Below are 25,307 nucleotides of genomic sequence, written 5' to 3'. Positions count from 1 at the left end.
GCACTTGGTAGGGTTAACATGCTGTAAAATCTACAGGCACAACGGCACAACCACTTAGCCAGCTAACTTGGATTTATGCCTTGATATGGTAAATGTCACTTAACTGCAATCTTCTGTCAGAAGTTAAATGAAAACCCACCAGTCTTTCCTCAGGACATTCTTGTTTTCCAGTGTTTTACCTCAACAGTATTTAAATACAATTATATATGCAATAAAATCAAATCTAAGACTATTCCCATTATGAGAAGAAATAATTTAGAGAATAGATACCTTATAATCAAGTCCTTCAGAGCAATTGAAAACCACACACTGGATCGCTAGAGATTTTGCCAAGTCTTTAGTGGTCTCTGTTTTCCCAGTTCCTGCTGGCCCAGCAGGTGCACCACCTACAATGTAAGTTAAATGACTTAAATTTCCTCTGTTAAAACAAACAAACAAACAAACAAACAAACAAATAAATAAATAAATACATATGTACATCTTTCCTTACAGACTGTTTGCCTTTTAGCATTCAGTCTGCAAGTCTCTGTGAACCAACTAAGTGCCTCCACAATCCTCTATATGCAACTAGTTCCACAGTTTCATTTAGTTCTATACCTCTTACCTTTAAATCTTTAAAAATCTGAGTGTAACGATTATGAGTGTTGCTCAAGGTCCCTTATTTATGGCTAAATACAGAGCCTGATAGCAGCTTGGGCTTGATTTTCTGAACAAATAAATCTTTGTATGCTAAAAATACCCCTGCATCTCTTACAGTAACCATGAATGACAGTGTTAAAAGTTCCTTACACTGTTGCAAGATGGAAACACTGACCATTGCTGAATTCCCTGACTACACATTTGTGATATACGGCTCCATTCAGGATCAAAATTCAGGACAGGTGTCGGTGAGAAATCGGTACGAGACACTGCGGGTAGAACAACCGAGGGAAGATGAGGAACAGGTAACTGTTGCCAAGAAGTGTAGAAGAAGGGGAAAGGGAAGAGGTAGGAAAAGGAAAGGCGGAGTAGTTGATAGGAAAAGACAGGTGGAACAGGGTCATGGGATGGAGGAAAGGGAGGAGGAAGTAGCTTCTGCAGCTCTCACGAAAGATAGGACTGACCAGGAGGGGAGGGGATCAAATGAGGTGGGTAGGGTTGAGGCTCTGGTCATGGGGGATTCTATTGTTAGACATGTCGGGAAAGTGTGTGGAGGAAAGGGTACCAGGGTAGAGTATTATCCAGGAATTAGGTTAAGGCAGATGTCGAGGAAAGTAGAAGAGAAGGAGGAGGGAAAGGAGAAGGTGGTAGTGTTTCACGTTGGTACTAACAACGTAAGACAAGCAGCTATAAGTACCAACACAGTTGGGGATGTGTGGGATCTGGTAAATGCAGCATGGGTGATGTTTGAGGAAGCGGAGATTGTTATCAGTGGAATACTGTGTAGGAGGGATACCGACTGGAAGGTGATTGGGGATTTAAATGAAACTATGGAGTGAGTATGTGGGAGACTGGGAGTGAGATTTCTAGATCCTAATGGGTGGGTAGAATATAGGGATCTGCGCTCAGATGGCCTTCACTTAAACCAGAGTGGTACATATAAGTTAGGAAATTTGTTTAGAAGGGTTATAGGGAGATACACTCAGGGAAGCAGGGTGGCCCAGGGAGCGGTGTTAAGGGAACAGGGAACTGGAAATCAAGTAGGGATGACATAAAAAAGTTAGTGCTCAACTGTAGAAGTGTTGTAAAGAAAGGAATAGAATTAAATAATTTAATAGATATACTTACCAGATATTGTAATAGGAATTGAATCATGGCTGAGAAATGATATAATGGATGCAGAAATTTTCTCATGGAACGGGAGGGTGTATCGTAGAGAGAGGATAGGAATGGTAGGAGGGGGAGTATTCATTCTGGTGAAAGAAGAATTTGTATGCTACGAAAAAGTTAAAGATGACAAACATGAAATTTTAGGGGTAAGGCTCATCTCTATAATAGGCAACTTGATGTGTTTGGAGTGTACAGACCAGGAAAGGGTAGCGTAGATGCTGATTCAGAATTATTTCATAAGATAATCAGCCATGTGGGAAACGATAAAGAAAGGAATGTGATTGTAGCGGGTGATCTCAATTTACCAAATGTCAATTGGGAAGGTAATGTGAACGACAGGAAGCATGACCAACAAATAGCAAATAAGTTAATATGGGAAGGGCACCTGAATCAGAAAGTGATGGAACCAACTAGAGGGAAGAATAATCTGGATGAGGTTCTGGTAAAACAAGATGAGCTCTATAGAGAAACCGAAGTAATAGATGGTATTAGTGATCATGAAGCTGTTTTTGTGGTAATTAAAAATAAATGTGAAAGAAAGGAAGAGATTAAAATTAGGACTATTAGGCAGTACCATATGGCTGATAAAACAGGCATGAGGGAGTTTTTAATAAGTAACTATGATCAGTGGAAAATGGTAAATAAAAATTTAAACAGACTCTGGGATGAGTTAAAGCAATTGTTGAGGAAGGTGAAAATAGGTTTGTAAAGATCCACTGTATTATAACAGGGAAGTAAAGAGACTAAAGAGGAGGTGCAGGTTAGAAATAAATAGAGTTAGAAATGACTGTGGAAGTAAAGAGAAATTGTAGGAACTTACTAGGAAAATGAATCTAGCAAAGAAGTCAGCTAAGGATAACATGATGGCAAGCATAATTGGTGGCCATACTAATTTTAGTGAAAAATGGAAGAGTATGTATAGGAACTTTAAGGCAGAAACAGGTTCCAAGAACGACATTCCAGGAATCATTAATGAACAAGGGGGGGTGTGTATGTGAGGATCTTCAAAAGGCAGAATTATTCAGTCAGCAGTATGTAAAGATTGCTGGTTACAAGGAAAATGTCGAGATAGAGGAGGTGACTACTGCTAAAGAAGTATTAAAATTGACATATGATAACAATGATATTTACAGTAAGATACAAAAGTTGAAAACTAGAAAAGCAGCTGGAATTGATAAGGTTTCGGGGGATATACTAAAGATAATGGGTTGGGATATAGTACCATATCTGAAGTACTTATTTGATTATTGTTTGCATGAAGGAACTTTACCAAATGAATGGAGAGATGCTGTAGTAGCCCCTGTATATAAAGGAAAGGGTGACAGACATAAAGCTGAAAATTACAGGCCAGTCAGTTTGACACGCATTGTATGTAAGCTTTGGGAAAGCATTCTTTCTGATTATATTAGACATGTTTCCAAAATTAATAACTGGTTTGATAGAAGGCAGTTTGGGTTTAGGAAAGGTTACTCTACTGAAGCTGAACTTGTAGAATTCCAGCAAGATATAGCAGATATCCTGGATTCAGGAGGTCAATTGGACTGTATCGTGATTGACCTGTCTAAGGCATTTAATAGGGTAGATCATGGGAGACCACTGGCAAAAATGAGTGCAATTGGACTAGACAAAAGAGTGACTGAATGGGTGGCTCTGTTTCTAGAAAATAGAACTCAGAGAATTAGAGTAGGTGAAGCTTTATCTGTCCCTGTAAAAATTAAGAGGGGAATTCCTCAAGGCAGTGAATTCCTTAAGGCAGTATTATTGGACCTTTATGTTTTCTTATATATATCAATGATATGTGTAAAGAAGTTGAATCAGAGATAAGGCTTTTTGCAGTTGATGTTATTCTGTACAGAGTAATAAATAAGTTACAAGATTGTAAGCAACTGCATATTGACCTCGATAATGTTGTGAGATGGCCAGTAGGCAATGGTATGATGATAAACGGGGATAAAAATCAGGTTGTGAGTTTCACAAATAGGAAAAGTCCTCTCAGTTTTAATTACTGCGTTGATGGGGTGAAAGTTCCCTTTGGGGATCATTGTAAATACCTAGGTATTAATATAAGGAATGATCTTCGTTGGGGTAATCACATAAATGGAATTGTAAATAAGGGTACAGATCTCTGCACATGCTTATGAGAGTATTGGGGGTTGTAGTAAGGATGTAAAGGAGAGAGTATATTTGTCTCTGGCGAGACCCCAACTACAGTATGGTTCCAGTGTATGGGACCCTTACCAGGATTACTTGATTCAGGAACTGGAAAAAATCCAAAGAAAAGCAGCTCGATTTGTTCTGGGCGATTTCTGAAAAAAGAGTCATGTTATGACAATCATGTTTATGCTTGTGTTCACACCATCATGTCGTTGGCTTCATATTATTACCACTTTGGTTTTCCACTAACATTTTAAATGAACTGTTTTAATTGGAATTTTAATGGAAGAAGTTTTAGTCTCCGACAAGATTATAGTTTAATCATTGACAGTGTTTCCATTAGCATCTTTATATATTGTATCATTTTTCACATTTTTATGTCCTGAATTTTAATAAATGGCTAAACTTTTAGCTTCCACTTTTAATATTAGTTGTACTCTTGATGATTGTTTTTAGGCTGAAGATGCCCTTAATTGAGGGCGAAATATGTCCCATTTAACTGTGAGTCTATTTAGGTAACCACTGTAAGTGAAAATAAGAGTACTGCATAGGTGGATTAAATTAAAACACCTTTATTGTTGTTGAACTAAGTGGTATGTTCCAAGCTGTCAGTGGAGAGATGGCGTGGGAGGACATCAGTAGACAAATAAGTATGGATGGTGTCTTTAAAAGTAGGAAAGATCACAATATGAAGATAAAGTTGGAATTCAAGAGGACAAATTGCAGCAAATAGGGAAGTTAGGGATTGGAATAACTTACCAAGGGAGTTGTTTAATAAATTTCAATTTCTTTGCAATCGTTTAAGAAAAGGCTAGGAAAACGACAGATAGGGAATCTGCCACCTGGGCGATTGCCCTAAATGCAGATCAGTAATGATTGTAGTCATTGTAGAATGTTTGTTTAGAACAGTAGCGAGCTTCCATGTCTTTGCTTTCCAGCTCATTCCTACAGTGGCATCACAGTGTCTTGATTCTATAAGTGATAGTGTACTGACAAAGCATAATTCTTAAACTCTGGGCTTTGAATTTTATCTTCTAGTTCTGAGGTATCTGATGAGACAAACTTATTAAGAAATTGGGGGATTTCCTTGCGAATTGCAAAAAAAACATTGAAGGCACTTCCCTGCACTCAGCCACCTTACATGGTTGTACACCAGCAAGTCTCCATATTCTACATCAATCTCCAGCAAAAACTGTTATTTGAATTTTCTATGCAAAAAGTCTTGATCTCCACTTCTTAACATATTAATAATTGTAACCACAAGTTCAAAGACTTCCGTTTTCTTAATTGACTTCCCACACAATGCTCCCTGGTGAATGAGACAGTGGATCATTGGACATGTTACGCCATTTTCTTTTAGCCATCCCGTCAGTCCTGTCTTCACCCTGTCATTGCTGGCGCTTCGTCTGTCACATGGCTGAACATTTACTGAAGCCTCCAACTCTGTTGGCAGTTCCTTTAACAGCATCATAAAAAAGGTCCCTCCCTTCTGTTGTTCCTTGAAGAGAGCAGACATCAAATAGCTCCTCTTTACTACTGAAGTCTTCGAAGATGGTGCGTACAAATATTAGTAGGTGACTGACATCTGACTGATCAGTGCTTTCATCAAGGCATAGCGAGAAAAATGTTCTTTTAACCAATTTAATGAGCGCTTTTTCTACTTGTTCTCCCATATCAGTGACCCTTATCTGTACTATTTGCTTGGAAAGTGGCGCTGATTCCAATTTCCCAGCCATTTTAGCATCTCCAAAAGTCTTTGCCATTTTAATTTTTAAGAAGCCTGCCTTCAGTGAAGGGTTTTTTGCCTTTACAAGTTCAAAAGACACTGCGTAGGATGCGTACAGAGAAGACTACTTATTTTGTAAGACTTTACCGAATATACCTGTTTGCTGTTTCAATTTCTTTTTGAAGTCTGCAACCAGTGCATGTCAAGCTTCTTCCTTATATGCTGCATACTTTTTTCTCGTGCATTGTTGAGTAATGTCATTTAACATTGTACTCCTTCGGCACAGACACTATTTGCTTGCAAACCAAACACTGAAGCTTCCCACTGTTGTTAGTATTTAAATAGTCACTCTCCCAGCTTTCCTTGTAAATTCTGTTTGCATTTTCAATTTTGCGTTTCACAGAGCTTCTGCTCATTAGCTATTCTCGTAAAAGACGCAAGCATTTTACACTCAACACTAAACAAAGCCTCCAAAATGGACAGTACGGTAACTTGTGACACTTCACTACACGTCAAACATGCGCGACTAGGTGTGTAGAGATGGGAGGAATAGCCAGCAAGCCTTGCCGGGCGAGTCTATTGCTGCGTGAGTGAGGGGGATGGAGGTCAGTGGAGGGGCCCACGTCCGCTCTTGCCGCATTCTGCACTGTGAGATACGGCGCGTCGCTCATAGAACTGCTGACTTAATTCTCTATCAACTTTGTTTGCTTCATGTAATGAGTGTCTTTATATTTCATTAATATTAGCGATTAGAGTTCAGTTTCTGTGAAGTTGGGACCGGTTTCACATGAATATGAAGATTCTTTGTATCAAGTAGGCAGTGCATTTCTACGAAAACATTTTTAGACAGGTTGGAAATTATGAAACAATTGATTGTTGCACATCGTATATGTCTGCATGACAATTCAAATGTTTTTATGTCATCCTTAAGATATATATGACAATATTGAAAAGTACGTTATTGAAAAATATTCTCAAATGTTTATATGTATGTATGTATGTTTGTTGGGTATTCAGCCCAAAGGCTGGTTGGATCCTCAACAGGTTCACCATTATATGGATTTGATATTGTGGCAAGATATACATGCAAGTGAAAATGATATCCATACGAAAATATATGCTCTCGTAAGAAAGAGGTTTTTACATTTAAAGAAATGAAATAATCTATTCAAGTCAAGTGAATACTTCAAACAGGAAATAATATTAAATAATGAATTAGTCGTGATTTGGGCTAACTTTTTGAATAAGCTATGAAATATTTTTGGTACATTTTCTTCACATTTCTTAAAAAATATATGTAATTTTTCTAAAGCTCTCACGGGCCACACAATAAGGCTTCGCGGGCCACATGCAGCCCGTGGGCCACCTTTTCGAAACCCCTGTAGACAAATGAGGTAATCAACCTAATCAATACAATATAATTTATTTTAATCTTGGTACTAGTTTCGGCATATTGTTATTACGCCATCATCAGCCATAATATCTTAAAACATCTACAAAACTAATTGGCCATGTATATAACAAAAATAGATAGCATAATACTTGAAAATAGTTCTGATCGAATATTCAGTATCCACTAAAATAAATCACTGCCTTGAGGATATAACACAACACTTAAAAATTCTTAAGATCTCTTAGTATACTTCAATAAATATAAATCACTGTCTTGAAGATATATAAATAATTTGTTGAACACTTGTGTTATATATTATTCGTATGAAGGAAGTTCCGAGCGAAATGCCTTGTGTGGTCTGCCAAGTCATCTTGGAAACTGACAAAAGTTTCTAACCGCTTATTTATTTATCGTATGATGAATCTATGTACACACATGTATATAGTTCAGGGTAAATGTGCGTAGTCACAAGTACGTACAATACTATAAATCTAGGTCTAGCATTTTGACCCAATCAACTGCTTCATCCGATGTGCGGTGAATGTCCATCAGCGTTCCTTTGAAAGCTCGAATTGGGCAGTCAGCAACAATGTGGTGGATTGACTGAGAAGATGCACCACAATCACAATCTGCAGACCTAGTCCAACCCCATTTGCACAACAGATAACCACATCTGCCTTGTTCAGTTCTTATCCGATTGATGATTCTCCACTGTCGTCTTGGAAGATCAAATCCTTGTACTCGTTTAGAAGGATTCTCAACCAGATGTTTGTTCACTACCGAAGACTGATCCCACTGGGCTTTCCATGAAATGTTAACATGAAAAGAGGTTCTTTCAAGATCCATTGCTGTACGCCAGGGTGGTTTCCTTGATTTCAGTCGTTGATGTTCAGTGTGCGTAATATCTTGATGGATGGGTAGTTGGGGGTTCTGCTGAATGTTCTTCCAAACCTTTAGAAGAGCTTCTGATCGTCTTAGGGCTGGAGGTGCAATATTGCTGAGAACAGGAAGCCATAGTGTGTTCGTGCTCTGAATGCAACCCGAGATTATGCGCATTGTCTGATTGAGTTGTACATCGATCTTCTTTGTGTGAACACCATTGATCCAAGAGGGGCAGCAGTATTCAGCAACAGAATATGACAAGGCTAATGCTGTTGATCTTAGAACATGAGAATTGGCTCCCCATGATGTACCAGCAAGTTTCTGAAGAATATTATTTCTAGTTTTTACTTTAGCAGCTACATTTGAAAGATGTTGCTTGAAAGTCAAAGTTCTATCAAGTGTTATTCCCAAGTATTTTGGTGTACTGCAGAACGGCAACACTTCACCTCGGAATCTGACTGTTCATTTGTAATTAGACTGTCTGTTGAGTACATTGCTTCAATATTATTATTCTTTTTGTTGGTATGCACTGCAGTATGTCATAAATAACATTATAATTGTTTCAGAAACTAACACAAAGAGTTCAGTTTGTTTTAAAACCCGTCTCACATTGTGTGCTCACCCAAGGCATGCATGCAAAAACTACACTGCACCTTTCCACAGAAACCAACTGGCTTAGTGATTTTTCTTCTTCTATTACGACATACAATGCTACAACTAACCACTGTAAAAATGAAATTTGATCTGTGGGAGAGTGAATGTGATAACTTCAAAATGAAAGTAAGAATAACTCATTTGCTATTTGATGGTATCATGACATTTAGAAGAAAAGGTCAGTAAAAATTAGTAGTCAGAATTATAAATGTATAAATGAGAAGAAAAGTTCTCATATTTATCAGTATTATAAAATAATGGTATATAGAAGTAGAGAAATTACTGATCAGTCCACTCTCCCTCATAAAGCAAATGAGAGGGTCAAAAGTATTCTAACTGTTTGTGAGTATAAGAATGAATATTTTAGGCAAATTAAGGTCCTGAAGAAGATTAGAATGACATGTGCACTAGGTCAAAAGGTATGCTGTGAAGAAATCAGTTCTTTTTTTCTCCTGTTCATGGAGGCACGATAAATATTTCTAGCCAAACGTTTCCATTTGTTGCTACCCCAGACATCGTTCTCTGTTAACTGTTTCTCCCTAAGATCTTCACGAATGCAGTCTATCCATCTTCTTCTTGGTCTTCTCCTCAATCAGTACTGAAGACAGAAATAGAGAGATTTCCTGTATCTGTCAATATAAAAATATGTGACAACAATCCTTAATTCAATCTTACCCTTTGAAGAACAAGGGGGGCCTTTCTCTAGCACAGTCAACCATTATATTATTCCCAATTTGTTGGATGAACTATCAGAAATTATCCATGGCACTACTGTGAGCAAACATCCCTATGATTTAAATAATCTACCCCTTAAGCAACAGCAATCCAACATAATTGTTTTGAAATGTTAGGAAATATAACAGTAAATGGAATGAAATTAAGATATGCATATGGAAATAAATTATACTGCAAACATCTATGGAAACATAAGAGTTTACAATCACCTTTCTAAGCATGAAATTTGGTAGGAAGTTTTCTCAACAATATTTTTGTTGAGTGAAAAACTAGTTTTACTGAGTTGAATGCACTATTCCGAATGTTGGCCAGTTAACCAAGATCTGGATCTAATGTTAGCAAAGTTCATACTTGAAAATAAAAATTCACAAAGGAAAGTTGAAGCACATAAGGCCTTAAAACAAAGTGCAATGTCAGTCAGTAAAGGATACTCATCCTGCAGATCACAAATCAACAGTTTTCACTCACAGAATTAATAAATATGACAATTGGAATGCAGCAATATCTAACACATGCAAAGAAAATAATATTTTCAGCCATCGAAGAACTTGTTAGTATGTGAAAAAGTGAGTCAAATTTCAAAAGAAATTTCTCCTAATGATTGTGTGGGAATTTACAGCTGCATATTTGAATCTTTTCTGGAAATATTTTTCCTCTCTTTAAAGCTTGTTATCTACTAAATCTATTCTTATGATCTGCCAGTAGATTGTGATGGACATGTTGCTGGCTCCTGCTCTAAGTCAATGACAGCATACTGATGACATTTCAAGAGAGTCTACAGATAATCATCCTCATCATTCAAACACCTGTCACCAGGCGAGCTGGCTATGCGGTTAGGGACATGCAGCTGTGAGCTCGCATCCAGGAAATAGTGGGTTCGAATCCCACTGTCGGCAGCCCTGAAGATGGTTTTCTGTGGTTTCCCATTTTCACACCAGGCAAATCCTGGGGCTGTACCTTAATTAAGGCCACAGCCACTTCCTTCCCATTCCTAGGCCTTTCCCGTCCCATCGTCACCATAAGACCTAGCTGTGTCGGTGCAGTGTAAAGCGAATAGCAAACACCTGACAAATGTAGAACAAATTTCTCCACAAAGAAAGACACTGGTTGCTGACTGAAACTCTCTTCCACATCATCATAAAACACTTGATTGATGGTGAAGCACATGCCCTTCAGTGCCTTCTTCAATGGACTGAACATGTGATAGTTGCAAGGGGAGGGATTCGGACTGTATTGCAGGTGATCCATAATATCATCAAATTCAGCTCGGAGTACACATTGTTGTATTGACAATGTTTAGGCATGGATTATCATAGAGCATAAGCACACCTCACAACAGTTTCCTGAGCCATATTTTTCATGGTCCTTTGAAGCTTCTGTGATGTGACACAATAATGCTAAGCATTGATTAAGCCTGCAATCAGTAGCCACACCAACAGAACAGGCTCAATGACATCAAAGAACAGTGTAAGCATAATCTTGCCAGCCAGTAGATAACTTTGCCTTCTTTAGCCCTAGTGACAGAAGTTTTCCCCATTCCTGACTCATCCACTTCCTTGCAAGCTTGAAACAGCAGAACTAGTTTTCATCATCAGTCACAATTTACTCCAAGAAACACTGTCTGTTCATTTGGTATTGGCTGAGAACTTCCAAGCAAATCCCCATCTGTACAGCTTACTGTACATCAGTGAGGTGCCCTGGTACCCACATAAAACTTTCTTTCTTATTCTTAAGTTACCAGTTCATGATGCTGAGGTTGATAGGATTGACAGATCACATACAGTTATATGGCATCATCATGTCCACAGTGGCAATCCTTTCGTACATTATTACAGGCACCTGTCCAGGTCAGAGAAGATCTACCATGTATACCAATCCACCTCTAAACTCAGCACATGAAATGAACACTGTGCTTCATTATAAACATGCCTCCACGCACAGCTTGCATATGACTAAATATTTAGGTAACTTGCTAAAGAACATTATTTTGAACAAGAACTGAATCATTAAACATAAGAAACTTCATCTTATTTTCTGTATTGAACTGAGATCACAATAATTTAAAATCTATCAAGTTCCACCTTTTCAATACTAATACAATGTTGTTGGATGATATTTACAACATTATTTATTATTACAGTACATGTTTCAGTGCTCTATTAAGTCACCATCATCAGCTGATTTAGAACTGAATCATGTCATTTGTTTAGACGTATTCATTACACACCAATGTTGCTACAAATTTGTCCTCTACTCTATGGATACATTTCTCGGTTGACCACATTCTGCACTGTTCCTACAAACACCAAGCTATACAGTGCTGTCACCCATAGATTGTCCTGTTAATTATTTGCAGTGTTCCTATCTATATGTTTCAATTGAATAACCATTATGTATCTATTGACTGAAATGAGGGAGTGTACACAAACATATTTACCCAAATCTAGTTGGAGAGCACCCATGAGACACAGGTAACACTTGTCAGTCAGGGGAGTTATCACAAGACGCGGTGAGGCTCCCAGGTATTCGTAGCCATAAACATGCCGAGCACTTGACATTCGAGCCACACAATTGTCAATCTCCTCCTCCCAGTAGTAACGCAATTGCTTCAGCCAGTCAAAGCTTGAACTGAAAAAATAAGACAGAAGATTAAAATATTTAGGAGAAATCTGCTAATAATATAACCATGCCTATTAAAATAATGTTAAAAGCATACAACTCGATCGACTTATAGTCATTATTGAATGATCTGGAAGACTTTGGAATGGATGCTACATCCAGAAACTTGATTAAACAGACTCTCACCAACACCAACATGCTCGGCCATTCGATTCCATGGATAAATTATACGGTAGCTACTTCAACGTCCTGGTACTCAAAACTGAGTTGTCAGCCATCTATGCATCAACAGAATTTAAGAAGTCCTAGTAATCAAACTCTGTTCTCTAATTCTGACTATTCCTGTTATTAGTGCCTCTGTCAAGCAATCTTTCTCTCAGCATTGGATCGGATAAAAACTTACTTAAGAATTACACAAACACAAGAAAGATGTAATTTATGCAGATATATAGAGAGGATTGATTTGAGTAAGTTTAAAAATTAATGTTTCTATTTGAGCTTTAATATCCACACATTGTTTTTTATCAATGTTTCTACAAACTAGTGTGCTAACACTTTGATAAAAGTCATGTGCCGCCGCTGGTGCTGATAAACAACGAAACAAGCCTTTAACTTACCCAATCACCTTTCACTAGAATAATAAATAATAAATAATAATAGTAATAATGTTCTCACTAGCTTGCCCATCTATTGTAACGAGAGAGCAGATCTCCAAGTGATTCGAATAACTGAAGTCTGCTGTGAGCACTATTGCAGTCAGATCATTAAACTATATGAAGGCTCTCAGAAACCTGATATTTCATAGCATGATATACAGGATGCAGATAGACATCAAGCAAATAACAATGACCATAAGGTGTAACTGCATGGAGACTGCCAAAAGGATTACACAAATAACAATGCACACTGCAACAATCTCTATCTACATCACAATTGAAACCGTATACAATGGCCATTAAAACATTGCTAATTCAATAGAATGTGTACAACAATAAATATTATTATTTATTTATTTACATAGTTTACGCCCTCACTGGAGCACTTAAATCAATCCATATACCATACCTGCCAACTTTCGGAAAGATAAATCCGGAAGATCCTTAAGCGGAAAATTTTTAACAACAGGCGCATGTGTAACAGTCTTGAGATATAATGAAAAAAGACGGCAAGGGGCCGGGGGAGATTATAAACTATACTAACACAAGTTAAATATAGTAAAACCTTGATTCATCTTTCTTGGAACTGTCGTTTTTCCGTATTCATCGTTGAATTTATTTCGTCCCAAAAATGTTCCATATAAACCAATGTTAAATTTCCCCGCATTTATCGTTTCTCAAACTATCGTTTTATCGCATCGAACGTCGAAAAATTATTTGTCCTCGATCACAATTTTCCCGCACTGATGGATCGTATGTAAAAAAATATAAGCAAAAGTGTTTTTATTTATTTAGAGGGACTGCTCAATACTCTTAGTATATGATAGCGGCAGCCTGTTATGCGAGAATGTACGTGCGATTCGGAGTTGGTAGTCTTGAACAAGGATCTTGTAGGCTGGAATGCTGCACGCAGGTTATTCACGCGCAACCTCACTACGAGCCTCCTGCCAACGCTTCTCCTCGACCCACTAACCGACCCCTGAAAGTATTCTTATTTACAAGAATTAAATCGTAGACAGCGTAAAACTCAAATTTGCCACCATTTTCTGTGCTGGTATAGGCTGGGTAAGGCTGCCAACTTCGTTGAAGATAAGAGAAAATCGCGCAGTGCGCCATATACGTTTTCATTAGTCACAGGGTGATTAATCGCGTCGTACCTTGTGGAGTGTGTGAGATGCTAGAGGCCTGTTGACTGCTTTGTTGCCCTCTGCTCAATAGTCTGTTACAAGCCGGACCTACCCAAGCCTGACCAATAATCTTTTCTCATAGCCTAGTCTTGTAACTATTTCGTAAGTTGGCAGCTTGGCACAAGTCGCTGCGACATTGTTCGAGACACGCCACGTTGAATTTCTATCCTCTGTGACATTGTCTGAGCTGCGGGAGCCGCGCCGTGTTGGGTATCTAACCTAACGTTCGGAAATGGTATACGGAATCTTTTCCTAAATACAGGTTATCGCCGTAATATCCACGTATATCTTTAATTTGCAATAAGAGAACTGAACATAAAGGTCTTCAATTATTACAAAATTTGTAAAGAAAAGTGAAACGAAACTGCCTAAAAGTCGCGCTTTTTATTTTCATTTCGTAAGCCTGTATCATTGTTGCAATATTTTGATACAGTTATGTATAATATGAGCTAAATGGTTAACACGTGTTGGCCTTTGATTCAAGGGGTCTGGATTGGGTCGATGATTTTAACTTTCCTTGGTTAATTCCAACAGTTCGGGGGCTGTCTGTTTGCCGAATTAAACATTAGAATTCATCTCAGGTAGGGCCGCATGTTCATATGCAAGTAGATCGTCTATCACGTGAAAACTCGAAAGACCTGCGTACGGCTCCGGAGGCCATGTGCCATTATTGTTGCTTTTATAATAATAATATATTTACATAACGAAAAATGTCCCAATACAACAATTATTTTGCTCTCCCCCTATTTTTTATGTTGCTCGCATTTATAGTTTTTCCGCATCCGTCGTCATTTTCCCCCTACCCCCTGAAAAGCGACGTATCGAGGTTTTACTGTATATGTTATGATAACCCCTGAAATTAAATATACACAAAGTTACATCTTGATGAGTGCTCATCTGTTTTCATTTAACACTGGGATCACTTTCCGTGATCATATAAAACATTAAAGCAGAATATGCAAACACCACTAAAAATACTAAATCGCTTAGAAACTCGTCACACAATTCCACGAGTTTCAGAACTACCGCCAATGTTACACACGCACACAAACAAGGCCTTTCAGCTGCTACAAAACACGACACAGTTACTAAAGTTGTTTTATATAAATTCACAGCCTGCTCTTTTCACGGATTTCTTTTCTTCAAAATCGCAGCCTGCTACTTGTTTGGGAGCATCTCTCATATTCTCATTGAATGAAGTAGCAGTTGAGGTCGAACAGGTGACAAAAGCACGGTGATAATCGAAAATGTGATTATTGATACATTTAGCGGTCGAATTTCAAACACTGCATCTCGTATTACCAGCTACTATCGAAAGTCAAACAAATCCGATTTGACGTAGAGAACGAAACCAAGCACGGATATTCAAAATCCGTACAATAACGTTGTTCATCTGTACAACCGTAAAACACACTCAAAATCCGTACATTTTACGGAAAAACCGGAAAACCTGGCATGTATGATATACACTACAGTCTTCACAATATTAGTTGTAATGTTTTCTCAGCTTCCTCTTCTCTTCCCAGAACTTCATTTCTTCTGACCTGGCCACCCTCTCTTCATCTGTAATGCTGTACTGTTTTCGATCGACTGTTTTTAATTTTAGTCTTGTACCTCTACTTCTCAGAATCTTCTTCTCTTTTCTCTCTGCAATTTGTTTCATTGTTATATTCAGTTCTTCTAAATCATTCTGGACCTCAACAAACCAGTTGTTCTTGGTTTTACTTTTCCAAGAGAAATTGAATAATTGTTTCAGTAGTCTGGTCTCTGGTAGTCTTACTATGTGGCTGAAAAAGTCAATTCTCCTTTTTCGCATTGTATCCACAATTGATTCATTTTCCCGATAGACTATTTCATTAGGCAGCAGTCTCCATTATCCATTTACTTGATGTTTTTTATTATTTTTATTTTTATATTATCATAGTAAAATTTAAATTTAGGAAAATGTGAGTGTTGATTTTTGAATTTTTTTTTTTTTCCAGGTCAATGTATTATAAAGATCTTTTCTTAAAATATGAACAAAGAGGATTAGGTGGATGTAAAGTATGCTTAAATATGAGGATAAAAAAGTGCTGTTTGACAAAAAATTATTGTTGAGTGAGTGAGTGAGTGAGTGAGTGAGTGAGTGAGTGAGTGAGTGAGTGAGGAATCAGTGAGGAGTGAGTGAGCATTTCATCTGAAAAAGAAACTTACCTAAACATAACTTGCTCTTTCACTAAATTGGTAATATTATCCCTAGCATGCACATCTATTGTAATGAGAGAGCAGATCACCAAGCGATTCAAATGACTCAAGTCTCCTCTGACCATTGCAGCCAAATCATTAAGTTCCTGTAAGAAAGAAAGAAAGAGAAATGTAATGTCACATCTAACTTTAATTTTTATGCATTAGACAGTATTTAAGAGGTCAGATATATCATAAATACCAATCAAATCAAGTTCTAAAGTTAGCAAAATGCTCTTCAATCCTTAAATAAAATGGATAAGGAAGTAATTCCAGTTATGAAATTCATACAGAGTTAGCTAAAATACTGTATAGGTACCCATCTTAACTCTCATATCATCAACAAACTTTATTTCAATTTTATTACATAATTTTACAAATCCACCAGCAGAAGATGAAGTAAAATTATGATAGGAATTTCTAAACACCCAAATAATTTAAACAAAAATGACAGCTATATACTGAGTAGATCATAGCTATCCTCCATTGTTAACTCCTCAACATCTTTCTCCTTGACTCTGGAGGCCCTGGAATGAAATACATTTCTAACAGGGTCTCTCTATCTTGAGTCTGGTTACTCTGGAGTGACAGTTGCCAATAAAATCTTTGTTATTGCTCTGAAGATGATCCTGCTCACAGGATCAGAATGTGTCAGCATATTATAAGCATTACACGACCTAATATCCCCAAAATTAAATATTAAAAAGTCAGAAGATTTAGTGTTTACAATGCAATATGTCTTCAGTCACAGACAAGAATATAATAATGTTACTGGCTTTACGTCCCACTAACTACGTTTTTTACGGTTTTCGGAGACACCAAGGTGCCGGAATTTTGTGCCGCAGGAGTTCTTTTATGTGCCAGTAAATCTACCAACATGAGGCTGACGTATTTGAGCACCTTCAAATACCACCCAACTGAGCCAGGATCGAACCTGCCAAGTTGGGGTCAGAAGGCCAGCACCTCAACCATCTGAGCCACTCAGCCTGGCAGACAAGAAAAAATTTGTACTTTGTCTCAGTTGGCTTTGATAATATGAAAAAATGAAATGGTGTATGGCTTTTAGTGCTAGGAGTGTCCGAGGACAAGCTCACCTTGCCAGATGCAGGTCTTTCAATTTGACTCCCGTAGGCGACCTGCGCGTTGTGATGAGGATGAAATGATGATGAAGACAACACATACACCCAGCTGCCCTGCCAGAGAAATTAACCAATAATGGTCAAAATTCCCGACCCTGCCAGGAATCGAATCCGGAACCCCTGTGACCAAAGGTCAGCACGCAAACCATTTAGCCACGGAGCCGAACTGATAATATAAAAGTGACTGAGATGTAAACAATGCTAGTAATGCCATTCCTCATGCCTTCACTGTTGTAAGGTATGAAAATGCCATTCATAGGGTTGGCTGGTGTGTGCATTTTGTGGACTTGACAGCCTGATATGTAATGCAAAAAAAAAAAAAAAAAGCAACATGAAACTATACGTTACTCTTCATTTACTTAGTAAGCCTCTTCAGTGACATATAAGCTATCTATGACTCCTATGAGTGGGAAAAAATGGCTTACAAGATCCAGGGAGCAGCAAAGAAACAATCTTTCTCACTAAAAGGAAGAAACATCCAAGGTGGAATGATGAGTGTGAAAATACTCTCCGGAAACATTCCAAAACTTGGAACAAGCAGAACTCCACCAAAAAGAACTTCGAAGAATTTAAGATCCAAAGGAAGAGGACAGGACAGGTGTTCACCCAGTCCCCAGGCCAGGGATATTAATCATTTACAATTAATAACTCCTGACCCGGCCGGGAATCAAACCCGGGGCCGCCAGGTGATAAGCGGATGCGTTGCCCCCTACACAGCGGGGACCGGGCAAAAACTTCAATTTATTTTTTTATTTTTTTAATGCTATTTGTTCGGGGTGTCGACCCATATGGATCTTTCTCCCTTACTGGCACCATGAATCAGTCAATACTGATCTGCATTTAGGGCAGTTGCCCAGGTGGCAGATTTCCTACCTGTTGTTTTCCTAGCCTTTTCTTAAATGATTTCAAAGAAATTGGAAATTTATTGAGCATCACCCTCGGTAAGTTATTCCAATCCCTAACTCCCCTTCCTATAAATGAATATTTGCCCCAATTTGTCCTCTTGAATTCCAACTTTATCTTCATATTGTGATCTTATCAAACTTATTCATCTACTAATGTCATTCCACGCCATCTATCCCCTGGCAGCTCGGGAACCTGGGTACAATTGGAATGGCGGTAGTGTGGAATGTTATGTGTGAAAAAAGAAAGATTAAGGGCATCACAAACACCCAGTCCCCAGGCCAGGGATATTAATCATTACAATTTTAAAAACCCGAACCAGCTGGGAATCGAACCCGGGGCCACCGGGTGACAGGCGGACGCGTTGCCCCCTACACCGCTGGGCCAGACAACTTCAAGGTTACTCATCACCCAAAATCTGTTTCAAAATTGACCAAGGTAACCTGATTATGAACAACAAGCATAACTGTGAACACTTGGCTAAATACTTCAGAGAGCTGTTTAAATGCAAACCTCCACAAGATAAAATGACCTTCTGCAGGCCACAAAACAAACTTCATGACTCAACTCCACCAGATAAACTGGAAATTATCAAGACCGTGGAAGAAGAGATTGCAAGGCACTCATCCACTCCAGTAGAACAAGAAATCAGAAAGCAGCAGCAATGACAAAATACAGGGAAACCAACAAGGAGGCTAAGAAGAAAGTGCAGAGAGATAAACAAGTGTTTATAGACGAAATGGCAACACAAGCAGAAGAAGCAGCAAGAGTCGGTAACAGCAAAGAAGTATACGCCATTACAAAAAAGCTTTCTAGGAGGAACTTTGCAGGGGAGAAACCAGTCAGAGATGCAAACGGAGTAGCCTTGACATCGTAGACACAATAATTGGAAAGATGGAGGCAGCACTTCATGGAAGTACTTAATAATCTCAGTGAGGAAATATGAACTGAAGAAGACATGATATGGGCTTTTTGGCTTACACCATGTCAAGGAAGAAAGGTGAAACTCTTGACGTTTCCCAGAGAACTTTGCTCTGCGTCTTCAGAAGAAAATCTTGACGATTCACGAGAAGGTCTTCTACAATAATGAGGGTGTATACACATTATGAAAGTATGACATTAACACATAACACATAGCTTGGAATAAACCAACTGGTGATGACGAATGTACAAATTTGGAAAACACCAAAATGAAATAACAATATAAAAAAGACAGGGAAGAGAACTACCTATGTAAATCCTTAATGGCTGGCAACCACATATTACTTAATTGATAGCCAGTGTCCCTGTTGAAACTGTTAGGAATTTTACGTATTTCCACAGCTTCCTGTATAATCGTAGATCTATAGTGTTTAGTGAGGGTAAAAGCTCGAACAACTTGGAACACAACATCTCGAACCAACGACAGGGTATGCTCAGCTATTGCTGACTTGTCTGGCTCGTTGAGGCAGATATTTCTTTGGTGTTCCTTGATGCGAGTCCCAATGGACTGGCATGTTTGGCCAATGTATACCTTGCCGCAAGTACAGGAAATTTTGTACGGTACAAATGGAGATTTAACTAGAAATGATAATGAAATATTACATAAGTATTATCGGCACATTTTATCTTGGTGCATTTGTGTACGGGGTTGAGGAGTAAGGAGGGTGCTGTCCCAGTCTCGGTAGTGCTGCCAACTGAATGAAAATGAAATCTGAATTGAATCGAGAACATGATCGATCGATATGAAGTTTCTAAACCGTTATTGTCTTAAGCCAACAACTGTGTCACATACACATTATATAACATTTCTCGATGCGAATCTTTTTCCTAGCATGAATTCTATAGTTTGGCTTTGCTCTGTAAACAAAAACAGTACTAGTACGTAAAGTGTACGCCAGATGTCGCACAACGATGCTTGAGCGATTCATAGTTTGTGTTTCAAACGTTGCCAGTACGAATCTCGAAGATTGCCGAGGTCTGTCCATCTTTTTTGTTTGATCTTCCAACTGGTCTTCTGCATGTTTGTCTTTTTTCCATATAAGCACATAGTATCTTGTGCTATTCATTGTCATCTCTAGGGTCTAAATGCACCAAGATAAAGTGTGCCGATAATACATATTTCAAACACTTTCTGAACTGCAATATAAATGATGATGCTCCACACCCTATAAGCAATAGACCTAATACAGACAGTCTGATCTGGTTGGAATTGGAGCTACAATATATAAAATGAATACTGGTAACAAGAAGTCAGCTGGACTGGATGAACTCAGTATGGACATAATCAAAGCACTCGGAGAACCTGGAATGGAATGGTTGTGCAGAGTACTAAATAAAATTTATGAAGAAAATAAAATCCCCAGTGAGTGCAGGCAAGGTGTGATCATTCCACTATTAGAAAGATGACAAAAAGAAGTATAATAACTATAGAGGTATAACCCTCATATTTCATCGATTAAAGGCATCATCATTATTGTCAGCATTATCATTATCATTGTCATCATTATCATCATCATCATCATCATCATCATCATCATCATCATCATCATCATCATAATCATCATCAATGAACCCTTCCAGCATGCCCAGTAAGGTGGTTGTATAAACAAGCACTCTCCAATGTTGTCTGTTCAAAAACAGTTTGTTGTTCATGACAAATTCCCAACTCCGTCCTCTGCTCTCCACGTCTTCCCTCAGTTGTGGTCTGTCCATCTTTTTTGTTTGATCTTCCAACTGGTCTTCTGCATGTTTGTCCTTTTTCCATATAAGCACATGGTATCTTGTGCTATTCATTCTTTTAACATGCCCAAACAGTTTAAGTCTGAATGACCTCTGTCTTTCCTCCACAGATTTAATTAATCCTAGGTTTGTTTGGATATCTTCATTGTTTATGTGATCAGGTCATGTCTTTTAGAGAACAGTTCTAAGAAACTTCATCTCACAAGCTTGAAGCTTGCATATTTTCATTTATGTTACTATGCATGTTTCCAAGGAATATGTAAGAATAGGAATGAGATATGACTTGTATACGGTGATTTCTGTTCTTTGAGGAATCTTCCTGTCCCATAGTAAGTTTCGTACAAATCGGTCACCCTGTTCAGTACTTCTGCTTCTGCCCTGAAATTACTGGCCATCATGCTACCTAGATATCTTAATTTGTTTACTACTTCAACCTGTCTGTCGTGCATTCAGAATTCTCCCTGCTAATTTTCATTGCCACAGTTTTTGTTGTGCTCACTTTCATTTCATATTCTTCGAAGTTAGTTTTCCATAAATTAAGTTTGTTTTGTACTCCCTCCTTTGTGTCATCCCATACTACATCATCCACAAACATCAAAGCAAGTAGTTCTCCATTTCCTACTTCCTTTACATCTTTCCTGGTAAGAAAAATCAGAAAATTTGTTGAACCTAAACTTGAGGAAGAACAACACGAATTTAGTCCAGACGGATCAACCCTAGAACTCTTTTATTCTTTACTGGGATAAAAATAGAATGGTTATAGTTTTATTCTTGGATACTGAGAGGGCATATGATCATGTACCACATATGCACATAGGGAATGTCTGAAATATAAAGAAGTGCCAGATGAGATTGTAGCTCAAGTTAAACTACTATGGTGATAAACTTACTGCACTGAAAACACATGAGAGAACATATCACAATAGTAATGATGATAATAATAATTGAACATCTATATAATTTAATTTTAATCAAGTCATTGAAATTGTGAAATACTTTCGCTGAAGAAGAGAATGATATGTTCTCGAAACATGTACGAATAATAAACATTTTACATGTAATTAATCTCATAATAGAACAGTATTGAGGACAATATATTAAAATTATAAAATCCTTTTATTAAAAGGATTTTATAATTTTAATAATAAACATTTATTAAATAGTTTTTGGATTATTATTGACAAGATGGAGTACAAGAAAGATGCTCATGCAGCAGAGGTTGGGATTACTGGAAATGGCATCACATGAAATCTCAATTTTGGATGGCATGCATTTCTTAAAACCTGTTTGGGCATCTGTAAACAAAACCACAATTCAAAACTGTTTTCACAAAGTGGGCTTTGTTTGTTCAGCAACTGATAACGTTTCAATGGAAATATATATATATTTTTTTGCTAGTGGCTTTATTTCACACGACACAGATAGTTCTTTTTTTTTTGCTATTTGTTTTACGTCGCACCGACACAGATAAGTCTTATGGTGATGATGGGACAGGAAAGGCCTAGGAATGGGAAGGAAGTGGCCATGGCCTTAATTAAGGTACAGCCCCAGCATTTGCCTGGTGTGAAAATTGGAAACCATGGAAAACCATCTTCAAGGTTGCCGACAGCGGGCAGATAGGTCTTATAGTGACGCCAATGGAAATAATGGAAAGCACTTATCATATGGATGAAGAATGTGACCAGCTTGGGACAGATGAAGAAGACATGAATTTTGCCATGTATGTTGAATGTGATGACAATGCTGTCACCTGCAAAAGATGCAGATGGTAGACAAAATTCATGAACAGCTGATGATTGATAAAGACAGTAACGAGCAAGAACACAAGGAAGAAAATTGGCGAGGTCTGTGCAGCAGTGCAAACACATTTGGCAGTGGTAGAAGCTATCGACATAGTGTAATGTTATGTGTCAAGTTTTGTCGTGGATGACAGTGTAATGGATTACATTACCAAACTCTATACTCTCTTGTATGTAATTTGGAACTAAAGAAGCAGTCTACATTATATATGTTTCTTACATGCAAGTGATGATGTGCAAGTTACTCTGTGTATATTTAAACATGTGTTGCTTTATTCTGAATCAAATTCTTGACCATTTTTGTGCATTTGAAAATTTGTGTGCAAATAAAGACGTACAGTTTGCGTTTTCCAAGAATGGTTTTCCTTGATGTTTTACTATGTTGGCATGCTTTATTCATTATTCATTTCATTAATTATAATTGTCAACACTTGTTTCTTTGTCTTTATTGTAATTATTTTTATGTTCAAACCAAACTTTAAATTTAATAGCATTTTTTCATTCTTTTTGACATGTATCCCCCTTTATGACTTTTATTTTTGGTCACCAAAAAATGTCCTAACCAGTTATGGCTCTTAGGGAACTTAATTTATTCTGAAAATACTATAAACCAAGAAACAGGCAATAGGATACAAGCTGCATCAAAATTTACCACTCTATTCATCAATTACTTCGTGAAGACACATTCTCCAAGCTTAAAAATCACACTGTACAAAGCATATCTTGAATCAATTCTAACATAAGGATTGGAAACAGCAACTTTGACTGGAGCTGCAAAAAGTTGCCTACAGGCCACTAAAATGAAGTTTCTCTGTTATTGTCTCCTAAAGACAAGAATAGACAAAATAAGGAATGAGAATTCGGGCAACAACTTGAACTGGACAAGAGTCTGTTGGAAACCTTAGAATAAAGCACATTATGATGCTATGGACAAATGGGAAGCATAGCTCCAAATAGGACCCTAAGAGCATACTATAAAAGGAATGTTGTTTTGTAAGAGGACTGGATGCCCTTCCTGTTGCCAACCTCAGCTGAGGAGCTAATGAAGATGAAATAAATGATGATGAATGATATTGGGTAAAGAGGTGGAAGGAATTGGCCATAGAGTATTAAGCCCTATTCTAGTAATACATTTTTGAAACCTGAAACCAGATTTTCTTTTACCAAGCAAAGTGTCCATGGCTATGGAGTCAAGCTCTGCATTCAGGATGCAAGTGGGTTCAAACCCCATCGTCGGCTGACCTGAGAATGATTTTTTGTGGCTTCCAATTTTCACTTCCAGAAAAATGCTTGGACAGTTTTAATTCATAGGCCACAGCCATAAAAATATGCCATAATATTTAATATCACCTCATCCCTGATCCTATATCAAGAAACGGGACTAAGGGGTAGACAGACAACAAGTCCTAGTTTTTTACCATGGTCACCCCAGTTGATGTTGTTTTATTTAAGGTCAATTAACTGCTTGGTCTTCTTGCGATCTAACTGTAAAATACAATAAATTTAAAACAAATGGCTAAATATAAAATTTGTTGGATAGAATTTGGGGATGGAAAGCTTGATATACCATCATCTTAGTGCATGTCCTCAGATCTTTATTCAGGAAAACATGATTGCAAAGACATCCAAAAGCTATATATTTTGTTTTCCACATCCTTCTCTGAAGTGCACAGTATGAAGAGAATACTTCCGAGATAAGAGAACAATTCTATTTGATCCAGAGACGTATTTCAGATGGTAAGTTGTTTCACAGGCAAGTTGTGTACGCACCTCAGTTTTCTGAATGTTTATGGTCAGACCAAACTTTTCATATGCATTCTTAAAGCAGCTAACTGATAGTTGTGTGAGCTGGAAAAGCACTGTCATCTGCATACTGTGATTCACTTACCCAGGTGAGCTAGTTTAGTCATTTTGAATGGAGTAATGCCTGATTAAAAAGTCGTCACTCAAAGCTCCATTTACACTTACGTTGTTAGCTGATGATGTCTCGTAGAGCATGGCAGTAAGTAACAGGAAAAAAGAATCAAAGCAAGGACACAGCCTTGTTTAAGCCCACTAGTAATTGGGAATTTTTCTGAAATATCACTGTGATATAGAACCTGTCCAACCATGCCACTGTGAAGTACTCTGGCTAGTCCTATAAAATGTTCACACAGCTTTTCTGGGCACAGTATCAAAGGCATTTTCCACATCATAGAACATTAAAAGCAGAAGTTTTCACTGCTCTCTGGATTTCTCCTGCAGTTGTCTTGCACAAAATATATCAGTGGTAATTCTTGACATACAAAACCCACGCTGAGATTCTGGAAGTATCTTCTGAGAGACAGTCTGGAACTGATTCAACAGGAGTCTAGCAAAAACTTTTCCTGCTATGGAGAGCTAAGGAAATGCCATAATAATTATCACTGATTCTTTGATGCTTAAAGATAGTAACTATGGTGAAATTATTTCATGTCAGCAGATACATTATCAGTTTTCCATACTAATATGATCAAAGAAAAGAACCTCTTCGCCTACTCTAATTCTCTGAGATTTATTTTCTGGAGTATAGCAACCCATTCAGTCACTCTTTTGTCTAGTCCAATTGCACTCATTTTTGCCAGTAGTCTCCCTTTATCCACCCTATCAAATGCTTTAGACAGGTCAATTGCGATACAATCCATTTGACCTCCTAAATCCAAGATATCTGCTATATCTTGCTGGAATC

The 25,307-nt window shown here is 37.8% G+C and overlaps 1 protein-coding gene across 1 annotated transcript in view; it reads right to left on the bottom strand.

Moving 5' to 3' along the window:
- The window catches only part of Dhc16F (Dynein heavy chain at 16F), a 1,052,459-nt gene that overhangs the window by 707,877 nt on the left and 319,275 nt on the right, over positions 1-25,307 (bottom strand). Inside the window, exons 21-23 of the mRNA XM_068227815.1 lie at positions 16,009-16,145; positions 11,791-11,981; positions 271-386 (exon numbers count right to left, since the gene is read on the bottom strand). Coding sequence (XP_068083916.1) covers positions 271-386; positions 11,791-11,981; positions 16,009-16,145 — 444 coding nt within the window. The remainder of the gene's footprint in view (positions 1-270; positions 387-11,790; positions 11,982-16,008; positions 16,146-25,307) is intronic.

The sequence above is a fragment of the Anabrus simplex genome, chromosome 5, assembly GCF_040414725.1.
Source record: "Anabrus simplex isolate iqAnaSimp1 chromosome 5, ASM4041472v1, whole genome shotgun sequence".
In the NCBI taxonomy this organism is placed as follows: domain Eukaryota; kingdom Metazoa; phylum Arthropoda; class Insecta; order Orthoptera; family Tettigoniidae; genus Anabrus; species Anabrus simplex.
The sequence above is the reverse complement of the archived record's forward strand: the minus strand, read 5'-3'. Positions and strand labels throughout refer to the sequence as shown.